The sequence below is a fragment of the Cebus imitator genome, unplaced genomic scaffold (genome assembly GCF_001604975.1).
Source record: "Cebus imitator isolate Cc_AM_T3 unplaced genomic scaffold, Cebus_imitator-1.0 Scaffold207, whole genome shotgun sequence".
In the NCBI taxonomy this organism is placed as follows: domain Eukaryota; kingdom Metazoa; phylum Chordata; class Mammalia; order Primates; family Cebidae; genus Cebus; species Cebus imitator.
The window spans coordinates 779,811-803,913 of NW_016107522.1; the positions used below are offsets into that span (position 1 = coordinate 779,811).

The 24,103-nt window shown below is 44.3% G+C and overlaps 1 protein-coding gene across 12 annotated transcripts in view; it reads right to left on the reverse strand.

The window, feature by feature from the left end:
- The window catches only part of SAP130 (Sin3A associated protein 130), an 89,388-nt gene extending 65,763 nt beyond the window's left edge, over positions 1 to 23,625 (reverse strand). For 5 of the 12 annotated variants that reach the window (XM_037745677.1, XM_017548456.1, XM_037745676.1 and 2 more), the window contains exons 1-7: positions 23,445 to 23,625; positions 21,686 to 21,803; positions 13,163 to 13,398; positions 11,875 to 12,033; positions 10,291 to 10,402; positions 8,647 to 8,771; positions 5,934 to 6,058 (exon numbers count right to left, since the gene is read on the reverse strand). In XM_037745677.1, the coding sequence (XP_037601605.1) occupies positions 5,934 to 6,058; positions 8,647 to 8,771; positions 10,291 to 10,402; positions 11,875 to 12,033; positions 13,163 to 13,398; positions 21,686 to 21,797 (869 nt within the window). In that variant the 5' untranslated portion in view covers positions 21,798 to 21,803; positions 23,445 to 23,625. Of the gene's footprint in view, positions 1 to 5,933; positions 6,059 to 8,646; positions 8,772 to 10,290; positions 10,403 to 11,874; positions 12,034 to 13,162; positions 13,399 to 21,685; positions 21,804 to 22,605; positions 22,846 to 23,444 lie in introns of those variants that run through there. The other 7 variants (XM_037745674.1, XM_017548454.2, XM_017548458.2 and 4 more) reach the window with 3 other exon arrangements.
- Positions 23,626 to 24,103: the final 478 nt, after the last annotated feature.

Below are 24,103 nucleotides of genomic sequence, written 5' to 3' on the forward strand. Positions count from 1 at the left end.
GGGATAAAATCCAGCAATTAAATATAAAGCTCCAAAATGAGAAGCACACACTGACAGAGAAAACCAAAATCGTTTGTGTAACAGTGGGAGTGGAGCGGGCAGTGAAGCAGTATCGGACCAGTTTCAAGAGTTAAAAAGCAAAAGATCTAGGATTAAACTAGGAGTCACACAAATACAGATAAGCCCCATCTGTGGGGAACAGTGTGAGGGGGACCCAAGGAAGAGAGGCTTTGCCATTTCAAGTGGTCTATTTTCACTGACAGGAGTAAAGTAATGGCCAACAAAATTCAAACACAGGACACTGGGTCATTTAGAAAATTTCTCCAAACTCGGTACATAGTCCAGGCTACAACAAGAACCAATTACAAACAGGGGATCCAGAATAAAGTCAATCCAATCAAGGATGAATACTCAGAAAGGAATCAACACAGGATCTACTGAAAGATGCTAAAACACAAAAGGTGGAATGAAACACACCAGAAGTGCTTTCACTAGACAGATGAACACTGTACCATGAATTAAAAAACTTAATGAAGTAACTGCTTCTATGAAATGAAAACACAAAGCGAACACATAAGAGCTCCCTGGAAATGATGGGAGAAGAACAGAAGACAAAATATATGGGCAGGGCTCAAGAGAGAAACAGAAGACAACTGCTCAGCAGTTTCAGGAATGAAGGCAAAATTAGAAGTGGAACATGAGAGAGAATGCTGAAAATCAGTCAAGGAGGGAGAAGACTACGAAAACAACATTAAAGGGAACAGATAAAAAAATTACGCAATAGTGCAAAAAGATTCAACACATAATTAGGTGCTCCTCTCATAAAATGGAATAGAATGAATACATAAACATGTAACTGGCCAGGCGTGGAGGCTCATGCCTGTAATCCCAACACTTTGGGTGGCTGAGACAGGCAGATCATCTTGAGGTCAGGAGTTCAAGACCAACCTGGCTAACATGGCAAAACCCTATCTCTACTAAAAGTACAAAAATTAGCTGAGGGTGGTAGTGTGTGCCTGTAATCCCAGCTACTCGGAAGGCTGCGGTGGGAGAATCGCTTGATTGCTTGAATGGTGTGGGGGAAAAATGGCAGGATGGGGCAAGGAGGTGGCAGGCGGCAGATGTTGCAGTGAGTGGAGATTGCACCACTACACTCCAGCCTGGGCGACAGAGCAAGACTCGGTCTCAAAAAAAAAAAAAAAAAAAGATGTAACAAAAACTGTTCATAAATATGTTCATAAATATAGTGTTTTTGTTTTTGTTTAGAGATGGAGCCTCACTCTGTCACCCAAGCTGGAGTGCAGTGGTGCGATCTCAGCTCACTGCAACCTCCACCTCCTGGGTTCAAGTGATTCTCCCATCTCAGCCTCCCGAATAGCTGGGATTACAGGCATCCGGCCCCACTCCCGGCTGACAGATGGGGTTTCAACATGTTGGCCAGGCTGGTCTCAAACTCCTGACCTCAAGTGATCCACCTCCCTCATTCTCCCAGAGTGCTGGGATTATATGCATGAGCCACTGTGCCTGGCCGATAAATACAGTTTTATGCTCCAGATTGAAAAGGCACACCATGTTTAGAACAAAACCAAAAATAACTGTCATTACAAAATGCATGCTATTAAATTTGCTGAAATTCAATGAAAAATAATCAGGCAATGAGACAAAAAGACCCAGGCCTTCGTAAGGGGTTAAGGGGTTTAAAAAAAAAAAAAAAAAAAAAAACAGGCTCTGTGCAGTAACATCCAGATCTAGGAGACAGGGAAAAATTACCCATCAAGTAATTATGGAAAGAATATGGAAACAACAAAAACACTCAATTGGCCAAACTATTGCCTAACCTTAAATGGGAAATGATTCTCAGCAGTAAATTTTCAAAATGTTCGTGCTTTAAGATACGCCTTTTTTGAAGAAAGTAACAGAAAATAAACTTCATTTAACCAAATAATGACTGAAAAGACAAGGGTCAAAGAACTGACAGACTGAATGTATTTACAGCAGAAAAGATATTACTTAGATTTTTCTGGAATTTTACTTTTTTTTCTATACCTTGAACCAGTTTCATTATCACTGGTTTATCTGGCCCCTTTGAGAGTTTGGTAGAATTCTATGAAAACAAGGCTGGGTATGGTGGCTCACACCTATAATCCCAGCACTTTGGGAGGCTGAGGCAGGTGGATTGCTTGAGCCCAGGAGTTTGCCAACAGCCTGGGCAACAGAGGGAGGCACTGTCTCTACAAGCCATTTTAACATTAGCCAGGCATGGCGGCATGTGCCTGTAGTCCCACAGCTTTGGGAAGTTGAGGTAGGAGGATCACTTGGGCCTGGAAGATCGAGGCTGCAGCCATGATCGAGCCACTTCACTCCAGCCTTATCTCAAAAAAAGAATTCTACGAAACCAGCTGGACCTGGTGCTTTCATGAGAGATAGTGCTTAAAATTTTTTCTATTTCTTCTATGGAAATTGGTCTGCTGAAAACTTCTATCTGCAGAATTCAAAAAAGTTAGGCATTAGGAATTTATTATATAATTTAGATATAAAGAGAAAAATCATCTGATTAGGGTTTTCATCTGTTTAATTCACTACTTGTAGTATATTGCTAGTGTTATATGAGTGAAATGCTAAAAATGCTTTCAACAAAATTCAACATCCAGTTTTTTATTAAAACATTCAACACAATGGAAAAGATATTTGACAATATGATTAAAAATAAAAAGCCCACCCCTAGTTTTCATCATACAGGTGTCCCTCAGTATCCATAGATGCCACATCTGTGGATTCAGTGAAACATGGATTGAAAATATTCAAGGGAGAAAACAATTCCCCCAAATTCCAAAAAGCAAAACGTGAATTAGCTGAGCACCAAGTACTACACTGAATCCACATGAATGAAGTGATGTGTAGGCATCGTAATAGGCAATGTAAGTAAGCCAGAGATTAATAGAGTACATGGGAGGAGGTGCGTAGGTTATATGCAAATACTATGCTACTTTATATGAAGGAACTTGAGCATCCTTGGATTTCAGCATCTGCAGGGGTTCCTGGAGCCAAGACCCCACAGATAGAGATGACTGTATACCCATTTACACCTTGTGAATTTCCTCATACCATCTGAATATATTAACTTTTATAACGTTAAAATGTGTACCAAGTAGTTGATTTTATGTTGGGTAGTTTTGTCTCTTTGTACCTCAGGCAACATATTTATTAATAACTGCCACAGAGTAAACTATCCCATTTATGGAAGAGAGAACAAAGGATCGGGGAGTTGAAAACCTGCTTAATGTCACACAAATAGATAATGGAGCTAATAGCTAAAGGTAAGTTTCAGGCACTGGTTCATTTAAACATAATTTTCTTCAGAGTTCTGTTCTGGGTCCTATTCTCACTCTCTAGTACCCTTGGGGAGACACCTGAGGCCTTCATTGTGGTCCATGCACTGATCACTCCTAAACTCATTATCTCCAGTACAGACATCTCTTCAAGCACACACTGACAACAGCCACTTGGTTGTTCCACAGATAAACTCAGCATCCCAAAGGTCAAGCTTTTCTAAAACCTGCTTTCCTTACCTTGTTTTCCTTTTCATTTACTAGGACAAATAAGGAGGAAACCAAAGAGGCATCTCTGATTCCTCTTTCTTCCTTGCCATTCTGCCCTACTTCCAGCTGACAGTCAGGTCCTAGCGGTGCCCCGCTAGCTTCTAACAGTTCCTTTCTCCATGCCCACTACTCTTGCTTTGATTCAGTGAATCCCTTCTTGTTTGCGCTACTGCCAAAGGCTCCCTTCCCTCCATATACCAATGGCAACAATCAACTGCCCTCCCCAACTTCCCCATAATATGACTTAAAAATCATAAGGAAAAACACCATGATGTCATCCCTGATTGTGTCACTCACAAAAAGCCTTTAAGATCATCCCTCATCAACCAGACTTTATCCCTGTATGGCTCTGCAAATATTGGTTCCTTTTTGTTTTTTTTTAGAGACAGGATCTCACTCTGTTGCCCAGGCTAGAAAGTAGTGGCACAATCATACCTCATAGTGATCTCAAACTCCTGGGCTCAAATGATCCTCCCACTTCAGCCTCCAAGTACCCAGAGCTATAGGTACACGCCACCACACTTATCTTTTTTTTTTTTAAGAAATGGGATCTTGGTATGTTACTGAGGCTGGTCTTGAACTCCTGGCCTCAAGCCATCTTCCCATGCTGGCTTCCAAAAGCACAGGGTTACAGGCATGAGCTACTGCAACCAGCCTAAATCCTTTTCCTTTTTTGGGGGGGAGGGGTGGAGATGAGGTCTCACTCTGTCACCCCAGCTGGAATGCAGTGACACAAAATCACAGCTCACTATAGCCTCAGCCTCTGGGGCTCAAGCGATCCTCCCACCTCAGCCTCCCATGTAGCTGGGACTAGAAGTACAAACCACCACGCCTGGCTACTTTTTTATTTTTTATAGAGATGGGATTTCCCTATGTTGCCCAGGCTGGTCTCAAACTCCTGGACTCAAGTGATCCTCCTGCCTCAGCCTCCCAAAGTGCTGAGATTACAGGCATGAGCAACTATATCTTGCCATCACAACCTTAAAATGCCTAAAATCAAAGTATAAAACTCCTCTCCCAAACCTCCCACTCTCCTCCATCCTGTTAGATATATAGACCAACTAGCACTGGCAAATAATCCTGACCCCGCTTCTCCTCTCACACCACCCCACACCCCCCACCCCGTGCCCCAATGATTCCTCAGAAATCTTTTTTTTTTTTTTAAAGCCAGTCAAATTTAGGAGTGGGGGGTTGTATACCAACTTTAGTGACACTAGTGTTAATAAGTTCTGATAACCCACTACCATTGGACCAGCCAGAAATCTTCTTGACTCTATCCTTCAATATCTACCCAGGGCCAGGCGTGGCAGTTCATGCCTGTAATCCCAGCACTTAGGGAGACAGGAGGATCACTTAAGTCCAGGAGTTCGCAGCCAACCTGGGCAACAAAGTGAGAGCCTGTCTCTACAAAAAAATTAAGAAATTAGTTAGGCGTGGTGGCATACATCTGGAGTTCCAGCTACTTGGGAGGCTGAAGCAAAAGGATCACTTGAGCCTGAGAGCTTGAAGCTGCAGTGAGTCATGACTGTGCCACTGCACTTCAGCCTGGGTGACAGAGCGAGACCCTATCTCCAAAAAATAATAATAGTTTACCCAGAATCTAACCATGTCTTTCTACAACCATCTTCATCTCTCCTAGATGCCGGCCATACCCTTCTACGTCTCTGCCTCTAACTTTGCCTCTCCACAGCCTATTCTACCTAGAAACCAGGCTGGGCCAACTGAAACTTCAGATCATCGTGTTGCTCTGCTGAAAACTCTGCTAAGGCTTCCCATCATGCCCCAGCCGAGTCCATGTTCTTAGCGTGGGTCCTAAGGGCCTATGTGATCTGGAGACCCTGCACTTCCCCTAAACTCTTGCCACCTTGGCTTAATTGCTGCTCCTTATAAACAGCAAACACAATTCTGTCTCAGAGCCTTTGCAATTACTGTTCCCACTGCCTAGGCTGGTATTCCCTCAGATAACCATATAGCTCACTTATTTTCTGCTCAAATGTATTGTTATCAACAAAGCTCTCTTCGACCACATTATATGAAATGGTAAATCCCCTGCACCACCCACTCTATTACTCCCTTTACCCTTATTTTTTTCCAAGGCACTTTTCACCATCTAAAAAGTCACATATTTATTGTGTCTCCAGCCCCTAAAAACAGAAACTCTCTGTGGGCAGGAATTTATTTGTTCACAGCTTTAGCCCCAGGATTTAAAGCACTATATAACTCATTAAAAAAAGCGCCACTCAATAAATATTCACTGAAATGAATGAATAAAGGAAAAAAGAGTGAAGGAGGAGGACCAGCAGGAAGGCTCAAACTTCATACTCCCGTGTATACCTCAGTGCTGAATCAGTAGCATGTGCTGCTGTCGTAGTGATGACTGGAGACTGGGCTCTGGTGGCTGAGACAGTTGCTACCACAGCAGGAGGGATGGCATTGGAGGTGGTTACAGGCGGCCGAGACTACCAAGAGAAAAAACAGTTCATTTAAAACAAAAATAAAAGGAAATGTAGGAAGCCAAATACTAAATGTATAATTTGAAACTTGAGCCTACAGATAAGTATGTTTCTGTTCAAGTAAAAATAAATTCTCACCATTCCAATTAAGGAATTCTCTTTTCAGATAGGTTGTTATAAGACCAAGAGACAGGCTGGGCGCAGTGGCTCATGCCTGTAATCCCAGCACTTTGGGAGGCCGAGGCGGGCGGATCACCTGAGGTCAGGAATTCGAGACCAGCCTGGCTAACATGGTGAAACCCCATTTCTACTAAAAACAAAACAAAAAAAATCAGCTAGGTGTGGTGGTGTGTGCCTATAATCCCATGATCCCAGCTACTCGGGAGGCTGAGGCAGGAGTATCGCTGGAACCCGGAAGGCGGAGGTTGCAGTGAGCCGAGATCATGCCACTGCACTCCAACCTGGGCAACAAGAGCAAAACTCCATCTCAAAACAAACAAACAAACAAAAAAACCTCTGAATCATCAAAAATACCCCTTATTAAGATAACTTTAAAAAGTGTTCTGAAAAAATAAAGCCCATTTTGACTGAACAGTACACGAGTCTCTCCTCTGCAAACATGATTGGAGTCAAAATTCTGCCCTACTATTGGTACCACTGGGATCTCACCCGTCAATCTACAGTTGCCACAGGTCTGTTGTTGGTCTTGGTGTAAACGTTTCACACTTCCATCCAACCCAGCACCTTCCACAGAGGGCCTACTGTCTCTCAGGCCATCTAAGTTTGTGAGTATAAGGCCAACTCAGGGTAACAGTATTCTTTTCTAGGTAACAGTTCAGGGTGCCCACATGCTTTCTGTATGTTTTCATGTGGACAGAGTGCCCTTATCACATTTACATGTGGAATGTTCTTCTGAAAAATAAGCTGCACACGGGCTTCATTCACTTATCCACCGTTATTCTTCAAATCACCTGAGCTCTGATTCTTCCCTCACTCTTAACCTTGAAACTTGCATCTAAATCTAAACCAAACTTTACCTATTCCTCATCCTTGCTTTTCATCTGTAGCCCTTTTCCATGCTACTCCTTCCACGTGCAGCTGCGTATCTCACAATAGGGCTACCGCACCAGCTTCCTCACTTGGGAGCTCCCTCTTGGTTCTCGTCCTCCTCTATCCCTTCATATATATCATGCGTACTACTGGAGGCCTAATACTCCTCTGACTGTGTTTTCTTGGCCAGCAAGGTCTTTTAGTTTATCCTGAAAGCTGTAGGCTAAAGATACTACCTAGTGACATAATCAATACTCTTATTATCTTAAACCCAGTTGTTTCACACATCTGTCTATCCCCTGAAAGTGCTTAAGGGGACAGACCCTCTGCATGTGATTCAGCTAGATTACTACTATTATTGTGTGAGATGGAGTCTCACTCTGTCCTCCAAGCTGGAGTGCAGTGGCACAATCTTGGCTCAATGCAACCTCTGCCTCTTGGGCTCAAGGGATTCTCCCACCTCAGCCTCCTGAGTAGCTGGGATTACAGGCGCATGCCATCATGCCTGGCTAATGTTTTTGTATTTTAGTGGAGGTGGGGTTTCACCATGTTGCCCAGGGTGGTTTCAAACTCCTAAGCCTAGACAATCCACCGGCCTCAGCCTCCCAAAGTGCTGGAACTACAAGCGTGAGCCACTGCACTGGCCTAATCTCATCATTCAACAATTACTTCAATGATACACAGAGCCATTATGTTAAAAAAACAAAAACAATCTTTGGTCAGCCATGGTGGCTCACACCTATAATCCCACCAGTTTATGAGGCCGAGGCAGGCAGATGACTTGAGGTTAGGAGTTCAAGACCAGTCTGGCCAACATGATAAAACCCTGTCTCTACCACAAGTACAAAAATTAGTTGGGCATAGTGGCGCAAGCCTATAATCCCACATACTTGGGAGGCTGAAGCAGGAGAATCGCTTGAACCCGGGAGGCAGAGGTTGCAGTGAGCTGGCATCACACCACTGCACTTCAGCCTGGGCAAGAGTGAGACTCTGCCTCAAAAAAAACACAGTGGCTCTCGCTACTGTATTATTTATAGTATATAGTTTATACTCCATATCCTAGAGAACCTAATTTACAGATACTGTACTTCCTGCAAATACATTATACTTCAATAGTAATGAGGCCATAGATTTCCTTGAAAAAAAACTGAAAGGCATGGACCATCTTCTTGAAACATACATGCATATATGCATAACTTTCAGGAATCCACAGACCCCCACTATACAAATTAAAATCCCTCAATCCTAGCTGGCCTTTACTACTTGCTGTCTATAACTATCACTCCCTTCCCTGCCACTGTTCATTTTCCCCTTCACTTCTTCTTCACTCTCTGCATCCTCATTAGCACAGCCTTTCCAATACGAAGCCTTCGCACCACCTCTCTTCTGTGTTCTTACAGCCTGCCACACGACACTGTGCATCTTTCAAATTTCCCTGTGTTTTGGCAACTAGATGGAAAGTCCCTGAGGTCAAGATGTGCCCAGTGCCTGGCAGAGTGAATAACTCCAATGAGGCCCTTAATGCACCCCAGGCTCTGACGTGCCTGGATTGGTTGGTGAATGATGTGCTGTACTGCTGGCTGAGCAGTAGCAGCATTTGGCAGCTGCGAGGTCGGCCTCAGGACTGTGGTTACTTTAGAACTGGACATCACGGCAGCAGCTGCTGCACCTGAAAAAAAAAAGTATTTATTATATTTATTCTAGTTATATTCCCCAGGAAAATCATCAACGTAATTCCTAAAATTCAGATAGCATTTCCGTACTGACCTGAAGTATGGCATGTATACTTCCCATTTAATCACAGAGAAAATGAAGAAAATGTGTATTCAGGAGATTTAGTAATAATTTATACTGCCTCTTCAAAGACAATCTTAAGTGAAACTAGCTGCTGCTTTCTGTTTCTTTTGTGTTACTGCAAATGCGCACAGTGGTAAGGCACACAGCGAACAGCAGTGTGATGCCACTGCCTCAGCTCTGACAAGGGCTTGAGCACTTTGCCTACCGCTGTGTTTGTTCCATCAGAACAGATGCCAACATTGTGAAAGGGACACATTATGAACCCTAACCTTAACCCTAACCCTACCCTGCAGTTTTGACCCTGCAGACCCCCATAAGGGCCTGTGAACCATATTTGCAGAACCACTGAATTATGATATAACCAAGCAAACCTGGTCTTGTGTTTGCTAACTTGATTTTGCCAATTGTTTTACACTCTCCAATAAAAGGTAATAATTTCTAGTCAAAACTCATTTATTATCTTACAGAACTTAAGGGTAAAAATAAATTAATCTTAGCCAGTGTGGTGGCTCACACCTGTAGTCCTAGCCACTCAGGAGGCTAAAGGGGTAAGATCACTGTGCCTGAGAAGTTTGAGACCAGCTTGGGTAACACAGTAAGACCTGTCTCAAAAAATAATTATCATCATCATCATCTTATTGCTATGTAAGTTAAAAAACTGAGTAAAGATCATCATTGAACTTTAAAAATATTCAGTATTAATATTTGTGACTATTAAAAATGAGGACTATACACAGTCTAATAATAATAAAAACCATGTTGAGATTACCATAGCTTGGGGAGTTCCTCAATGTAAAGGACAATTTTAGAGCATATTAAACATCTTAATTGCGTAAGTATACACACCTGTAAAGCAACTATAATTAAGCACATATTATACCATGCTAAAAACATGTATTGCTCCAAGTTTATTTCTACTGTCTTGCAATTCTTTTTTCTTTTTCTTGAGACAGGTTCTTGCTCTGTCACCCAGGCTGGAGTGCAGCGGCACAATCCCAACTCATTTCAACCTCTGCCTTTGCGGCTCAAGCCATCCTCCCAACTAAGCCTCCTGAGTAGCTGGGATTACAGACGCATGCCACCACACCTGGCTAGTTTTTTATATTTTTGTAGAGACAGGGTTTTGCCACGTTGCCCAGGCTGGTCTCAAACTCTGGACTCAAGTGAACCTCCCACCTAAGCCTCCCAAAGTGTTGGGTTTATAGGCATGAACCACAGTGCCCAGCCTTTTTGTCTTTTGAAATAAAAGAGATTTACTTGGTTCCGGTTCTGCAGACTGTTGTCCTGCAACTTTAACAAGCTGATTCTACATACATTCTATGTTATATATTTTACCAAATAAATATCTGTTACTGCATTTCGAGAGTTTGAACAAAACTCACGGCCTTTACCTCGAGGTAAATGAGAAGCTCCAATGTGAAGAGGGGGCCCAGGAGCATTGCTGCGGATGATAGACATCTGTACATTTGTAGTCATGATGTGATGCAGGTTACTGGGATGTCCCTGAAAGAAAGAGGATAGAATGTTATTTTCACATGTTTGGTCTTAGCCATTGCCTCTAGGAAGTCACCTGCCTCCAAATGTGGGTCAGGTTGTTCCTTTTAGATAGTGAGTATCCCAAGGGAAAGGGCTAAGGGCATTTAGCTTGAGCTACTTTTATAAGCCATACTGTATTATAGGCATGTGAGGAGTATGAGGACCCCACAACTGCTGCAGGCCCAAATAATAACAGGTAACATATTTTGATATCTACTTTTAGAAACTCTCATCTGCAATATTAGCTTTCACACTTGTTTTCTCCATCCTGGACAAATGCTTATTTTTTCCCATTCTCACTATTTCCTTTACGTACTGCTGCACCCATCCGTTCTTTAAGCTTTATGGTTGCTAAGTAAATGTCAGCTAGCATCTCCAACAGGTGCTCCCCTACCAGTTTGTCAGCTCAACCCTGAAACGTCCCTTAAATTCTCCCAAACCACAGTGGTCAGTGCTTCTCAGCTAACGGTTCTGGTACTTCTGAGAGTACTCAGCAGTATGACAAAAGGAAAAAAACAGTACACCTCTTTGGGACATAACTTCTTCTTGAAAATGTGAAGGGAAAGTTTTTGATTTAGGTTTTTTCCCAGGTAAATAATTAAAAATATTTAATAAGAAGTACACAGCAGGGTAGGATTGCAAAATTTCACAAAAAAACCTTAAAACAGGAGACTTCAAAATAAATGTTTGCAACTAAGGCTGGGTGCAGTGGCTCATGCCTATAATCCCAGCACTTGAGAGGCTGAGGCAGGTTGATCACCTGAGGTCAGGAGTTGGAGACCAGCCTGACCAACATGGTGAAACCCTGTCTCTACTAAAATACAAAAATTAACCAGGCATAGTGGTGCACACCTGTAATCCCAGCTACTCGGGAGGCTGAGGCGAGGGAATCACTTGAACACGGGAGGTAGAGGTTACAGTGAGCCAAGATCATGCCATTGCACTCCAGCCTGGGTGATAGAGAGAGACTCTGTCTCAAAAAAAAAAAAAAAAAAAAAAAAAAGTTTGCAACTGGATATCTGCTTGAGGTAACCTACCAGTATCCCATGAGATGCACCTCTGTGCTCCTCAGAGAAACCACAGAGAAGCACTGCCCACCACTACCCCTAGGAGGCTGTTCTTGACACTAAAACCAAACACAAACCGGACTCCAGACTCCTCAAGGACACAGACTATTTTACCTAGATTTACATATCACACTGAGGGTCAAGCCGAGCATATAGTAGCTGCTCAATAAATTCTGGCTAAATGACCACTATGGATACTGGCTTCTACTCCCTACAGTTATCCTTCTCTCTCAAACCTATTTTCCCTTGCAGGTATTGGTGACTGTTTAATTTTTTTATTACTGTGCCTAATTTACTGCTAGCATTCAATAAATCATGATCAACAGTTTGGCATTTCAGTTTGAAAATCAGCAAATTAAAAGGAAGAAAAACCTGTTGTCCACTGATTGTTGCCACAGGAATGGCTGAAGCCTGAGGGATGCTACTCTCCATTGTAACAGTAACCTGCCCTGGAACCTTGGGCGGAAGTGACAGGGTAGAAGGTGGAGCAGGAGCAATGGGACGGCTAGGCATGGTGGGCTTCGGGGGTGGCTGCAAAGAGAAAACCACACAAAACATATCAATGGTGTCGTACTGGTAATGCATTTCAATCCACAATTAAAAGTACACAAATCGAATCTGCAGAGTGGCAGGAAAGATGCTACAAGCTTTATACGTTTTATCTATTCGCATCACAGTGCTTCCATTGAAGTACTAGCATTTCTATTTCACAAATGAAGAAACATACAAAGCAAGGCTAACTAACTCATTCAAAGCCATGCACACAGTTAAGAAGTAGAACTGGGAATAAAGCCCAGAGCTGCATGGCTCACAGCCCACACCCTTTCTTCTACATGATGCTCCCTCCCAAGTTTGCATGGATTAAACAAAACTCCCAGTAACTGAAACATAACCCCAAGGTAATGCACAGGCAATATTCTCAGAAACCCCCAAATTAACCAGTTATTAAAACAAACCTTAAAGAAGAGTGCCACTCCAGTTGGCCCCACAGTACTGGGTTATTATAACTTATTAACATTAGCGTCCTCTGGACACAGTGGGTCACGCCTGTAATCCCAGCACTCTGGGAGGCTGAGGCAGGCAGATCACTTGAGGCCAGGAGTTCAAGACCAGCCTGGCCAATATGGTGAAACCCTGTCTCTACTAAAAATGCAAAAATTAGCTGGGCGCGGTGGCACCCACCTGCAATCCCAGCTACTTGGGAGGCTGAGGCAGGAGAACTACTTGAACCCAGGCGGTGGAAGTTACAGTGAGCCGAGATCACATCACTGCACTCTAGCCTGGATGGCACAGAAAGACTCCGTTTCAAAAACAAAACGAAAAACATTAGAGTCATTAAGCCCCCACTGCTGAATCTGACTGGCTTAAAAAAAAAAGGTCCCTCTCCAAGGTTGTATCTAACTTAACATGCCAGTAAGCTGAATAATATCAATATAAAAATGGTAAAAGCAAAGATCCTGTGATGCCAACTGCTCAGCAGCACAAGACGAGGCACTGCAGAAAATCAGGGCTAGGTTACAGAGAAAAGCTGAACTCATAAGCCCTAAAGAAAAAATGAAATATGATCCTAAGATACAGCCTAAGATTTTGTGCAAATTCTTACAAACATTAGCCAGTCTTTAGCTCTGGTTCAGTGTGAAGTTTTAACCTTCTCCATTACCTTCATGAGTCCCTCCGAAAATGAAAGTGGCACTGCTGGCGTCAGGTGTGCTGGCGGGGCTGTCACTGCAACAGGTGTGGCTGATGCGACAGCATGGTGTGTGGACAACATCTGCACCTGTGGATAGGGCCTTACCACAACAGGCTCTTGCTTCTCCTCCCGGGACTGGAGGGAGCTGCTGGAACTCATGTGCTCCCTGGCACTGACTTCAGAATCTCGACCAGATTCATCATTGACTAGTAAAGACATTAAGAGTGAGACAGTATGTCACAGTCTCCCAATGTAAGATAGCAGCACAGACAAGAGTGGCACCTAAAGTTAAATCTCAGGATGGACAAAGTGACCATTTCCTCGTGATGTTTTCTTAACAAGGCCAATTTGGGCACTGGATTCTCCTGATGGACTATAGACACAAGAGCCACAATTGTGTAATATAGAATTTATTCTGGATATCGTAGCTTTCACACCTTTACAAATAAACTAACTGAAAGTTATCTAAAATGAGCTGAAATAGTTAAAAGTACAATACAGGATATGACAATTTCATTTAAAACATCTTCTTAAAATGTTATAGAAGCCTGACATTAAAAAGAGATTTTGTGCTGGCCAACATGACAAAACTCCATCTCTACTAAAAAAAAAAAAAAAAAAAAAAAAAAAACAACCCAAAAACCCACTTTTTTTGTAATCCCAACTACTTAGGAGGCTGAGGTGGGAGGATCGCCTGAGCCCAAAAGGCGGAGGTTGCAGTGAGCCAAGATTGTGTCACTGCACCCTAGCCTGGGCGACAGAGGAAGCCTTTGTCTAAAAAAAAAACTTTTTGGCCAGGCGCGGTGGCTCAAGCCTGTAATCCCAGCACTTTGGGAGGCCAAGGTGGGTGGATCACGAGGTCAAGAGATCTAGACCATCCTGGTCAACATGGTGAAACCCCGTCTCTACTAAAACTACAAAAAATTAGCTGGGCATGGTGGCGCGTGCCTGTAATCCCAGCTACTCAGGAGGCTGAGGCAGGAGAATTGCCTGAACCCAGGAGGCGGAGGTTGCAGTGAGCCAACATCGCGCCATTGCACTCCAGCCTGGGTAACAAGAGCGAAACTCCGTCTCAAAAAAAAAAAACAAAAAAAACTTTTTAATGTATAGCTGGTGCAGTGGCTTGCACCTACAATCCTAACACTTTGAGAGGCCAAGGCAGGCAGATCCCTTGAACCCACGAGTTCAAGACCAGCCTTGGCAATACAGCAAGACTCTGTCTCTGTAAAATATTCAAAAATTAAATGGGCATGGTGGAATGTACCTGTAATTTCAGCTACTTTGGAGGCATAAGGAGAAGGATCACTTAACCTTGGGAGTTCAAGGCTGCAGTGAACCAAGCCATGATTGTGCTACCTGCACTCCAGCTTGGGTGAAACAGTGAGACTCTGCTTCAAAAAAAAAAAAGAAAAGGTGGTAGGGGGCTGGGCACGGCAGCTCACACTTCTAATCCTAGCACTTTAGGAAGCCAAGGTGGGCGGATCATTTGAGGTCAGGAGTTCCAGACCAGCCTGATCAACATGGTGAAACCCTGTCTCTACTAAAAATACAAAAAAATTAGTCAGACATGGTGGTACACGCCTGTAATCTAAGCTACGTGAGAAGCGGACGCAGGAGAATTGCTTGAACCTAGGAGACGGAGGTTGCAGTGAGCTGAGATTGTGCCACTGCACTCCAGCCTGGACAGGGGGCCAAGACTGCGCCACTGCACTCCAGCCTGGGCAACAGAGTGAGACTCTGTCTCAAAAAAAGAAAAAAAAGAGATATTTTAAGTACAATTCCTAACTTTAAGAACATGTAATTTTTCAAAACTGAGGGAAAGAGGAGAGAGATTTTTCACTGTATGCTCTTTTTCTTTTGGAGTTTTGGATTACCAGAAGACGTATCTATTTTAAAATTTTTTAATTTTTTCTTTTTAATTATTTTTTTGAGACAGAGTCTTGCTGTCTCCCAGGCTGGAACACAGTGGTAGAATATCAGCTCACTATAGCTTCAAACTCCTGGACTCAAGTGGTCCTCTGCTTCAGCTGCCCAGGCAGCTAAGACTACAGGCACACGCCACCACGCCTGGCTAATTTTTAAATTTTTTTACGAAGACAGGAGTTTTACTATGTTGCCCGGTATGGTCTTGAACTCCTGAGATCAAGTGTTCCTCCCGCCTCTGACCTCCCAAAGTGCTGTGATTACAGGTGTGAGCCACTGTACCTGGCCTATTTAAAAATTAAATTAAGTAATTTTTAAATACTTAAGTGGAGGCTGGGTACGGTGGCTCACACCTGTAATCCCAGCACTTTGGCAGGCCAAGGCAGGGAGATCAGATGAGGCTAGTAGTTTGAGGCCAGCCTGGACAACACGGAGAAACCATGTTGTCTCTACTAAAAATACAAAAAATAGCCAGATGTGGTGGTGCACACCTGTAATCCCAGATACTCGGGAAGCTGAGGCATGAGAATCGCTTGAGCCCAGGAGGCAGAGGTTGGGAGATCCTGCCACTGCACTCCAGCCTGGGGCACAACAGCAAGACTCAGCGTCAAAAAAAAAAAAAAAAAAAATTAAGTGGAAAAAAATTAGAGAATAATAAAGTAATAAAGGAAGAGTTTGTGAAAGTATTAACTCATACATTTTAATAATTTTTCCAAAATAATATTAACATTCTTTTTTTCTGAGCATTTACTTATGCAGAGAATTTAAATTATTTGAAATACCATAAAGAAAGTAACGTTGCCTCCAAGCTTACCCCACAAAGGCACCTACACTTAAAAGATCTGGCGACAGTTCCCACTTCTTTTAAATTTTGGGTGGGTTTTTACTCTTTTGAATTTTTTTCCTTAAAGTATGATCTTCATAAAGGTAAGTACACATATATTAGTTGTGCAATTTCATATGAAAGTTGAAATTTCATAAACTGAATATACCTAAGTAAATAGCACCCAGCTCAAGACAGAAAACATTATTAGTCCCCCAGAGATTCTTAGTTTGGCCCTATTCTAGTTACTGTCCTCCCAAGGAAACCAATCTCCTAACTTGTAACACTATAGATTAGTATTGTCTGTTTTTGAACTTTATATAAACAGACTTATAACAAATACACTCAATTGTGCTTTGCCTCTTTCACTGACAGGTATGAAAGTCATCCACATTAGTGTATACAGCTGTAGCTCTTTCATTCTCAATGCTGTATATAGTACGACATGTGAGTAATGTACAAATTATACATTTTACTCTTGAGACACTTTAAATAGTTTTCATTTTTTTCCTATTTTGAGTAATGCTAATAATATTCTTGTACATGTATTTTGATGAACCTATGTACCACTTCTAATCAATATACGCCTAGGAGTGGAACTACCGAGTAGAGAATACTGCATCATTCTTTAAAGGTGAAATGGAGCCAGGCGCAGTGGCTCACGCCTATTATCCCAGCACTTTGGGAGGCTGAGGCAGGCAGATCACCTGAGGGCAGGAGTTCAAGACTAGCCTGGCCAACATGGTGAAACCCTGTCTCTACAAAAATACAAAAATTAGCCAGGCATGATGGCTGGTGCCTATAATCCCACCTACTCGGAAGGCTGAAGCAGAAGAATCGCTTGAACCTGGGAGGCAGAGGTTACTGCGAGCTGAGATTGTGCCATAGCACTCCAGTCTGGGCGAAGAGCAAGACTCTCCTCTCAAAAAAAGAAAAAAAAAGGTAAAATGAGATTCTATTGTATAGATGTACTACAGCTTTTTAAAAATCACTGTATCATTAATGGTCTTTTAGGTTATTTCCAAATTTTTGCTTTTAGCAACAACCTTGTCTAGTGATCTCTTCAGGAAAAAAATGTCTAAAAAGTACAAGTGTTGATGAAAAGACTGATGTACATTTTCTTTTTTGCTATATATTAACTTTTCTCCCAGATGATTAAAACCTCTTTATCGCTGGGCGTGGTGGCTCACACCTGTAATCCCAGCACTTTGGGAGGCTGAGGTGGGTGCCTCACCTGAGGTCAGTAGTTTGAGACCAGCTTGGCCAACATAGTGAAACCCCGTCTCCACTAAAGACACAAAAAATTAGTTGGGTGTGGTGGGAGGCACCTGTAATCCCAGCTATTAGGGAGGCTAAGGCAGGATAATCACTTGAACTTGGGGGTGGGGGGGTGGCGTGGAGGTTGCAGTGAGCTGAGATCACGCCATTGCACTCCAGCCAGGGTAACAAGAGCGAAATTCCATCTCAAAAATAAAAACCTCTTTACTGAGGAATAAATTACACAGAGTAACATCACTGTTTTACAAGAAAAGTTCAGTAATATTTTTATGAACATCCTCAGCAACACCAAAGAGCAGAATGGTTGGGTAAAATGGTAAGCACATCTTTAACTTTGCCAAAGTACTTTCCAGAGCAGTTGTAGCACTGTCTGTTCCCATTAGCAGTATACAAGAGTTCTAGCTGCTCCTCTTCCTTACTCATGTTTGATATACAGCCATTCTAGTGGGTTGTGGTGCGTGTCTCACTGTAGTTTTATTTAGCATTTCCGTGATGACTAGTAATGTTCAACATCTTTTTATGTAATCACAGCCCATTCATATATATCTTCTTTAGTGAAGCGCGTGTTTATCTTTCGTCCATTTTAATCAATTAGCTTTACTGAGGTACAATTTACATATAAAATTCGCTAATTCTTTGTGTAACATTAGATAAGTGTTCACAAAAGTATACAGTGGTATAACACAATCATGATACAGATCATTTCCTGTTACTCCAACAAGTTCATTCATACCCCTTTGTAGTCAATTCCCTCCCTCCCACCTCTATTCCCCAGAAACCACTGATGTGCTTTCTGTCACTATGGCGTAGTCTTTTCTGGAATTTCATATCATAGAATTACATCACCTATAGTCCTATGTATCTGGATTCTCTCCTTAGTGTAATATTTCTGAGGTTTATCCATAATGTTGTGAGTATTGGTAGTCTGATCCTTTTTTTTTTTTTTTTTTGCCAAGTAGCATTCCACTGCATGGATGGATATACTACAATTTACTTATCCAGTTACCAGCTGATACGCATTTGGACTTCTCTCCTGTTTTGGCTATTATTAATAAAGCTTCTACGAACATGTGAGTAAAGTCCTTGTATAAATATACACTTTCATTTACCTTTGATAAATACCTGTGGAATGAGATTGCTCAGTGATGTGGTAAGTGTATATTTAATAAGATATTGCCAAATTGTTTCTTGAAGTGGCTAGGCCATTTTGCATTACCAACAATAAAATATGAGTTCTATTGGTGCCACAACCATACCAACATTTGGTATTCTCAGTCTTTCTAATTTAGGCTTTCTACTCGATGTGCAGTAGTTTCTCACAGTGGCTTTAACTTGCACTGCCCTGAGGATTAATAATGGTGAACATATTTTCATGTGCTTCTTTGGCACTCATCTAGGTCTACTCAAATATTTTCTCGTTTTAAAAAAAATCAGGTCGTTTGTCTTTTTACTGAGTTATAAGTTCTTATTTTTTTCCTGGAGACAGGATCTCACTCCGTCACCCAGGCTGGGGTGCAGTGGTATAATCTCAGGTCACTGCAACCTCCGCTTCCCAGGCTCAAGTGATCCTCCCACTTCAGCCTCTCAAGTGGCTGGTACTATAGGCATGAGCCATCACACCTGGCTAATTTTTTTTGTTGTTGAGATGAAGTCTCGGCTCTGTTGCCCAGGCTAAAGTGCAGTGTGCACAATCTCGGCTCACTGAAACCTCCGCCTCCCAAGTAATTGTACTGCCTCAGACTCCTAAGTAGCTGGGATTACAGACACCCACCACCATGCCCAGCTAAGTTTTGTATTTTTAGTAGAGATGAGGTTTCACCATGTTGGTCAGGCTGGTCTCGAACTCCTGGCTTCAGGTGATTCGCCTACCTCTGCTTCCCAAAGTGCTGAGATTACAGGCACGAGCCACTGTGAAATTAGCCCGGCCCTGGCTAATTTTTGTATTTTCTGTAGAAACGTGGTTTTGCCATGTTGCCCAGGCTAATCTCAAACTCCTGAGCTCAAAGTGATACACCTGCCTTGGCCTCCCAAGGTTCTTGGATAACAGGCACAAGCCAGCGCGCCCAGCCTTTATATTCCCCCATAATGATGTTGTGATCTTCCAGCACTGCTTTACTGAAAAGACTCATTTCCCTACTGAATTACTTATGCACTTTTATAAAAAATCAATTGGCTATATATGTCTGGTTCCATTTCTAGATCCTCCACCTAAGTTGTTGTGGAAGATAGAGTCTTCTGTTATTCTAGAGTAATTTTCTTCTAGAGAAAGTAACATCTAAGTTTCAACTTGAAAGAAGCAGGGATTAGCCAAATGAGTCAGTATATGGTAAGGAGGAAGGAAGACTATGGCAAAAGGAAAAGAATGTGCAAAGTCCCAACATCATGAAATGGGGAACTTTTTAATCATTTATTTAGAAATATGAGTAGATACCATACAGCAGGAGTCATAAAGTAGCTTAAAATCATTTCGAGTCTAAAGAGAACTTAAATAAATTTATAACAGAAACTAAGTTGGTAGCCACACAAGTGGCTCACGCCTGCAATCCCAGAAATTTGGGGTCTAGGTAGGAGCATTCTCTGAGGCCAGGAGTTCGAGAGAAGTGTGATCAACATAGCAAAACCCCACCTCCACTGGAAAAAAGAACCTAAGTTGGCGGGAGAAAGGCAAAATAATAGGAAATGAGGCTGAAACATTAGACAAGGGCCACAGTTCATAAGAAAACACACAGCAATTAAAGATGCCTCCATCCAGCACAGTGGCTCACATCTGTGATCCTAACACTTTGGGAGGCTGAAAAGGGAGGACTGCTTGAGTCCTGGTGTGAGACCAGCTTGAGCAACATGGGGAGATCCCCACTTTACAAAAAAATTTAAAATTAGCTAAACCTGCGGCTGGGTGTGGTGGCTCATGCCTGCAATCCCAGTGCTTTGTAAGGCCAAAGGGGGCGGGGCGGATCACTTGAGGTCAGGAGTTATAGATCAGTCCGGCCAACATGGGGAAACCCTGTCTCTACTAAAAATACAAAAAAAAAAAAAAAAATTAGCTGGGCATGGTGGTGTATGTTTGTAATCCCAGCTACTTGGAGGCTGAGGCATGACAATCGCTTAAACCTGGGAGGGAGAGGTTGCAGTGAGATTACGCCACTGCACTCCAGCCTGGGCCACAGAGTGACACTCTGTCCCCAAAAAAATTAAAAATAAATAAAATAAAACTAGCTGGATTGAGGCTGCTGTGAGCTGTGATTATGGCACTGTACTCCCATTTAAGTGACAGAGACCTTGTTGCAAAAAAAAAAAAAAAAGCCTCAGCTACTGGTTTGAGCAATAAGTACATAGTAGTATCATTTACCAAAAGAAACACCAGAATCGAGTGGTGAAGAAAAAGGAATAGAAAAGAGTTTGTTTAACTTCGCAGTGTCATATTTTTACTTAATACATGGAGAAAAAGAGTATATGAAGAAATTCCTCAACTTCAGCACTGCTGCCTGGACTGGATACTTCTGTTTGGGGGTGGGGGGCTTCCCATTACCTTGTAGGATGTTTAGCAGTATCCCTGGCCTCTAGCTATCAGATGCCAACAGCATTCTAGTTTCGACAACCAAACTATCTTTAGATATTGCCAAGTATTCCCTGGAGGAAAAATCACCTCCCAAACACCACTGCCACTGAGAACCACTGATTTATACCGCTCAAAGGGCGTAAGACTAAAAACTAAGTTGTATCTATGTATACACAACCGGCCCGCTGTATCCATGAGCTCCCTGATGTGGATTTGACCAACTTTGGATTTGGGGAGAAAAAATATTCAGGGAGAAAAAAAACATGGTTGCATCTGTACTAAACACATACAGACCTTTTCCCTTGTCGTTATTTCCTTAGCAATACAGTGTAACAACTATTTATATAGAATTTATGTGGTAGTAGGTATAACAAGAAATCTAGAGATGATTTAAAGTATACTGGAGGATATGTATAGGTAACATGCAAACATTACACCATTTTACATCAGAGTTGAGCCTTGTGGAATCTGGTATCTGAGGTGGGTCCTGGAACCAATCCCCCACAGATACCATAGGAAAACCATATATCCTTTGTTTTCCACTTCTTTTCCTAGATAATAAACTCGTAAAAGGCAAGATCTGTTCCTAAACACCTCTCGGCTCCCTCACAGCACTAATGCTATACCCCTGGACATTAATTAAATAAGAATACGTTAATCCATTTCAAAAATAGTTCTTACAAGCATGCTTTACTATAAGTTGCATGTGTACTCTAGTACATGTGAATGAAGTGGTTAAAACAGGAAGAAAAAAAGCCTTCTTTAAATTAGAACAGCAATATACCCTTTCTTCAAATTCAATAAACAAGAATTTACTAAAATCCTAGAAAGAATCTGCTAATTTTTGAGTGAGAAAAATGACAATATTCTTAAAGCAGGAAGAAATACTTTAGAACATTACACATCTCACCTGTAGCAGCTGGGTTTATCAATCCAGCAGAACCACTGTTTGCAATCTGAGACGGGGCCTGGCTCAGCCCAGTGGAAGGGGCTCCTAACCGAGGAAACTGTTGAGAACTCATTTCCACCTGCAGTACATACAGTTATATGGTTATTACAAGATTCTGAGATCTGAATCAATATTGAGAAATTAAAGCATCTTTAGTATCTATGAGATAGTCCCCTGGAAAGGCAAATACTGCATCATTTATTTTAAAACAATAACTTGAGATCACTACAAATGCAGGCATTATCTAAACTACCTAAGTTTTTTTTAACTACATCGTTTATACGGCACTGGCGGGTACTATGACCCTCCATAAATACTTGTGGATTGCTATGCTAAAAAAAATCACCATTGAATCCTGTACAACAGTCACATGACAGGTATTACCACAATGTATGTGTATTTCTCTGTAAAGTTTTATGGAAAATGGCATGTCTCTTTGAAACACTCACGCCTCACACCAAGGTGAAGAGAACTGTGATTAGTATGTCATAGGAATATTCGGAGGGAGATACCCAGCCCTAAGAAAGGATCGGATATCTAACATCCAGACCTGATGCAAAAGGAATTCTCCAATGCTTTTCTTCAAAGGCCTCCATTTACGGATTTCCTTTTCTTTATCCTTCATAGACCCCCCCCCAGAGCCAGAGGACCCAAAATCTTCTCCATCTTCCCTAAAATCGCCCCCCACTTTTCCTCAGGAGCCAAGCTCCGCCGATCTCCCCTGATTCGCCCGCAACCCCACCCCACCGCGAAGCCCCCGCTGAGATCAGAGGATGCCGGTTTCCAGACACCTCGGAGTGTGAGACCCCCGTCTCCGGGGTAGGGGTTCGGACGGGCGATCTGGGTAGCCCCTCGACAGGACGAGCACCGTGCCTCTTTACCTGTAGCCGCCGCCCGCCGCCCGCACCGCCCGCTTCTATCTCGCCGGCCTGGGGGTGCCGCGGAGGGCCCATCTCGGCTGCAACGCTGCGCTCGGGGAGCGTCGAGAGAGATCGCGGCGGCGACGCCCGGGCCCGCCGCTGTCCAGCCCGGTTGGCCCCACTCACCCCCGCCACCCGGCCGCCGCTCGGCTAGCAGTTCTCTTCCCCCGAACCTGCCCCTGCCTCCCCCGCCCGCCCATTGGCCCCACGCCCGGCGCGTCACTGGAAGCCCAGGACCAATCTACAGCGACCTGCTCGTTCTGAGCCCGCCCCACCCTCCCGCCGACCGCCAGCCAATCAGGCGCGAGCCTAGCCAGGGCAGCCCAAACCCCTCGAGGCTGAGCCAATGGCAGAGGCAGACAGGAGCCCCCGGCGAGGGGGGCGGGGAGCGGGGAGGCCACGCCTCGGCCGGGGTCTGAAAGCGGCGGGCGGAGGGCCCGGATGTGGAGAGTCACTTTAAACTGCTCCAGAAGCCAAACTCCCTGGGCCGCCCGCCCGCCCGCCCGCGCTCCCCCGGTCCCTCTGCTTCCCCGCCAAGGCCCACGTCCGCCACGCCCCCACGCCCGGGTCAGCCCACCCCTCCCGGTGCCTCTCCCTTCCTCGCCACAAGACACCCAGCCCCTGTCGCCGGCCCAACTGCCGTGCACAGCTCGCGAAAGAGCCGGGGTCCGAGCCTCCGGAGACGAAGATCCTCTGCCCTTCCCCAGGGACGCGCAACGGGACAGACGCTGCAGCCCGGCTCGGCCGCCCCGCCCCCTCGTCTCCTCCCCTTCACTCCCGGGCGCCCGTCCCGCCATTACCTGGGTGCTGCACCGAGTGGCCGCCGCACCGCCTCGAGCTCGCTCCCGCGCGCTCTCCGTCTGCGGGGCCGACGTCCTCAGGCTCCGGACCCGCAGCCGCCGCCGGGGCGCTAGCACTCTGTCCCCCACCCCTCACTCCAGCGCCGCTGCTTCCGCCGCCGTAACGAGCCTCCCATCTATTGGCTGGCGCAGGCCCCGCCCCCTACCGAGTCAGCCAATCGCTGGTGGTCGTGAGCGGGATTGCGGACCGGCCCGCCCCTCCGAGGCGCGGCGTCCTCTGGGAAATGTAGTCGTGGGGCCAGGAGGGCGGGCCGCGAAGGAGGTGGAGAGCGCCGGGGCGGGGCCGCAGGCGACCCGGCCAGGGCAACACACCCCTTTGCCGTCTGAAGTCAGTTCTTTTTTCTTGGCCGAGTGAGAAGACAGTGGATGCCACCGTATGCCTCAACCTGAGGGCATTGGGTTTCATTTTCCCCACAGGGAGGGGCGGCGCGGCGCGGGAAAGGGTAATGGAGGCCAACTGCGGCGGCTGAGGGGGCCGTGGGCCGCCTGGGTGTCGTGACGGTGCCCGCCTCCCTACGCCGCGAGTGGGACTCGGTGTCCCCTCCGGGGGCCGCGATCCGCACAGCCTACGCGCGGCGGGAGCAGCCAGGCGCGGCGCG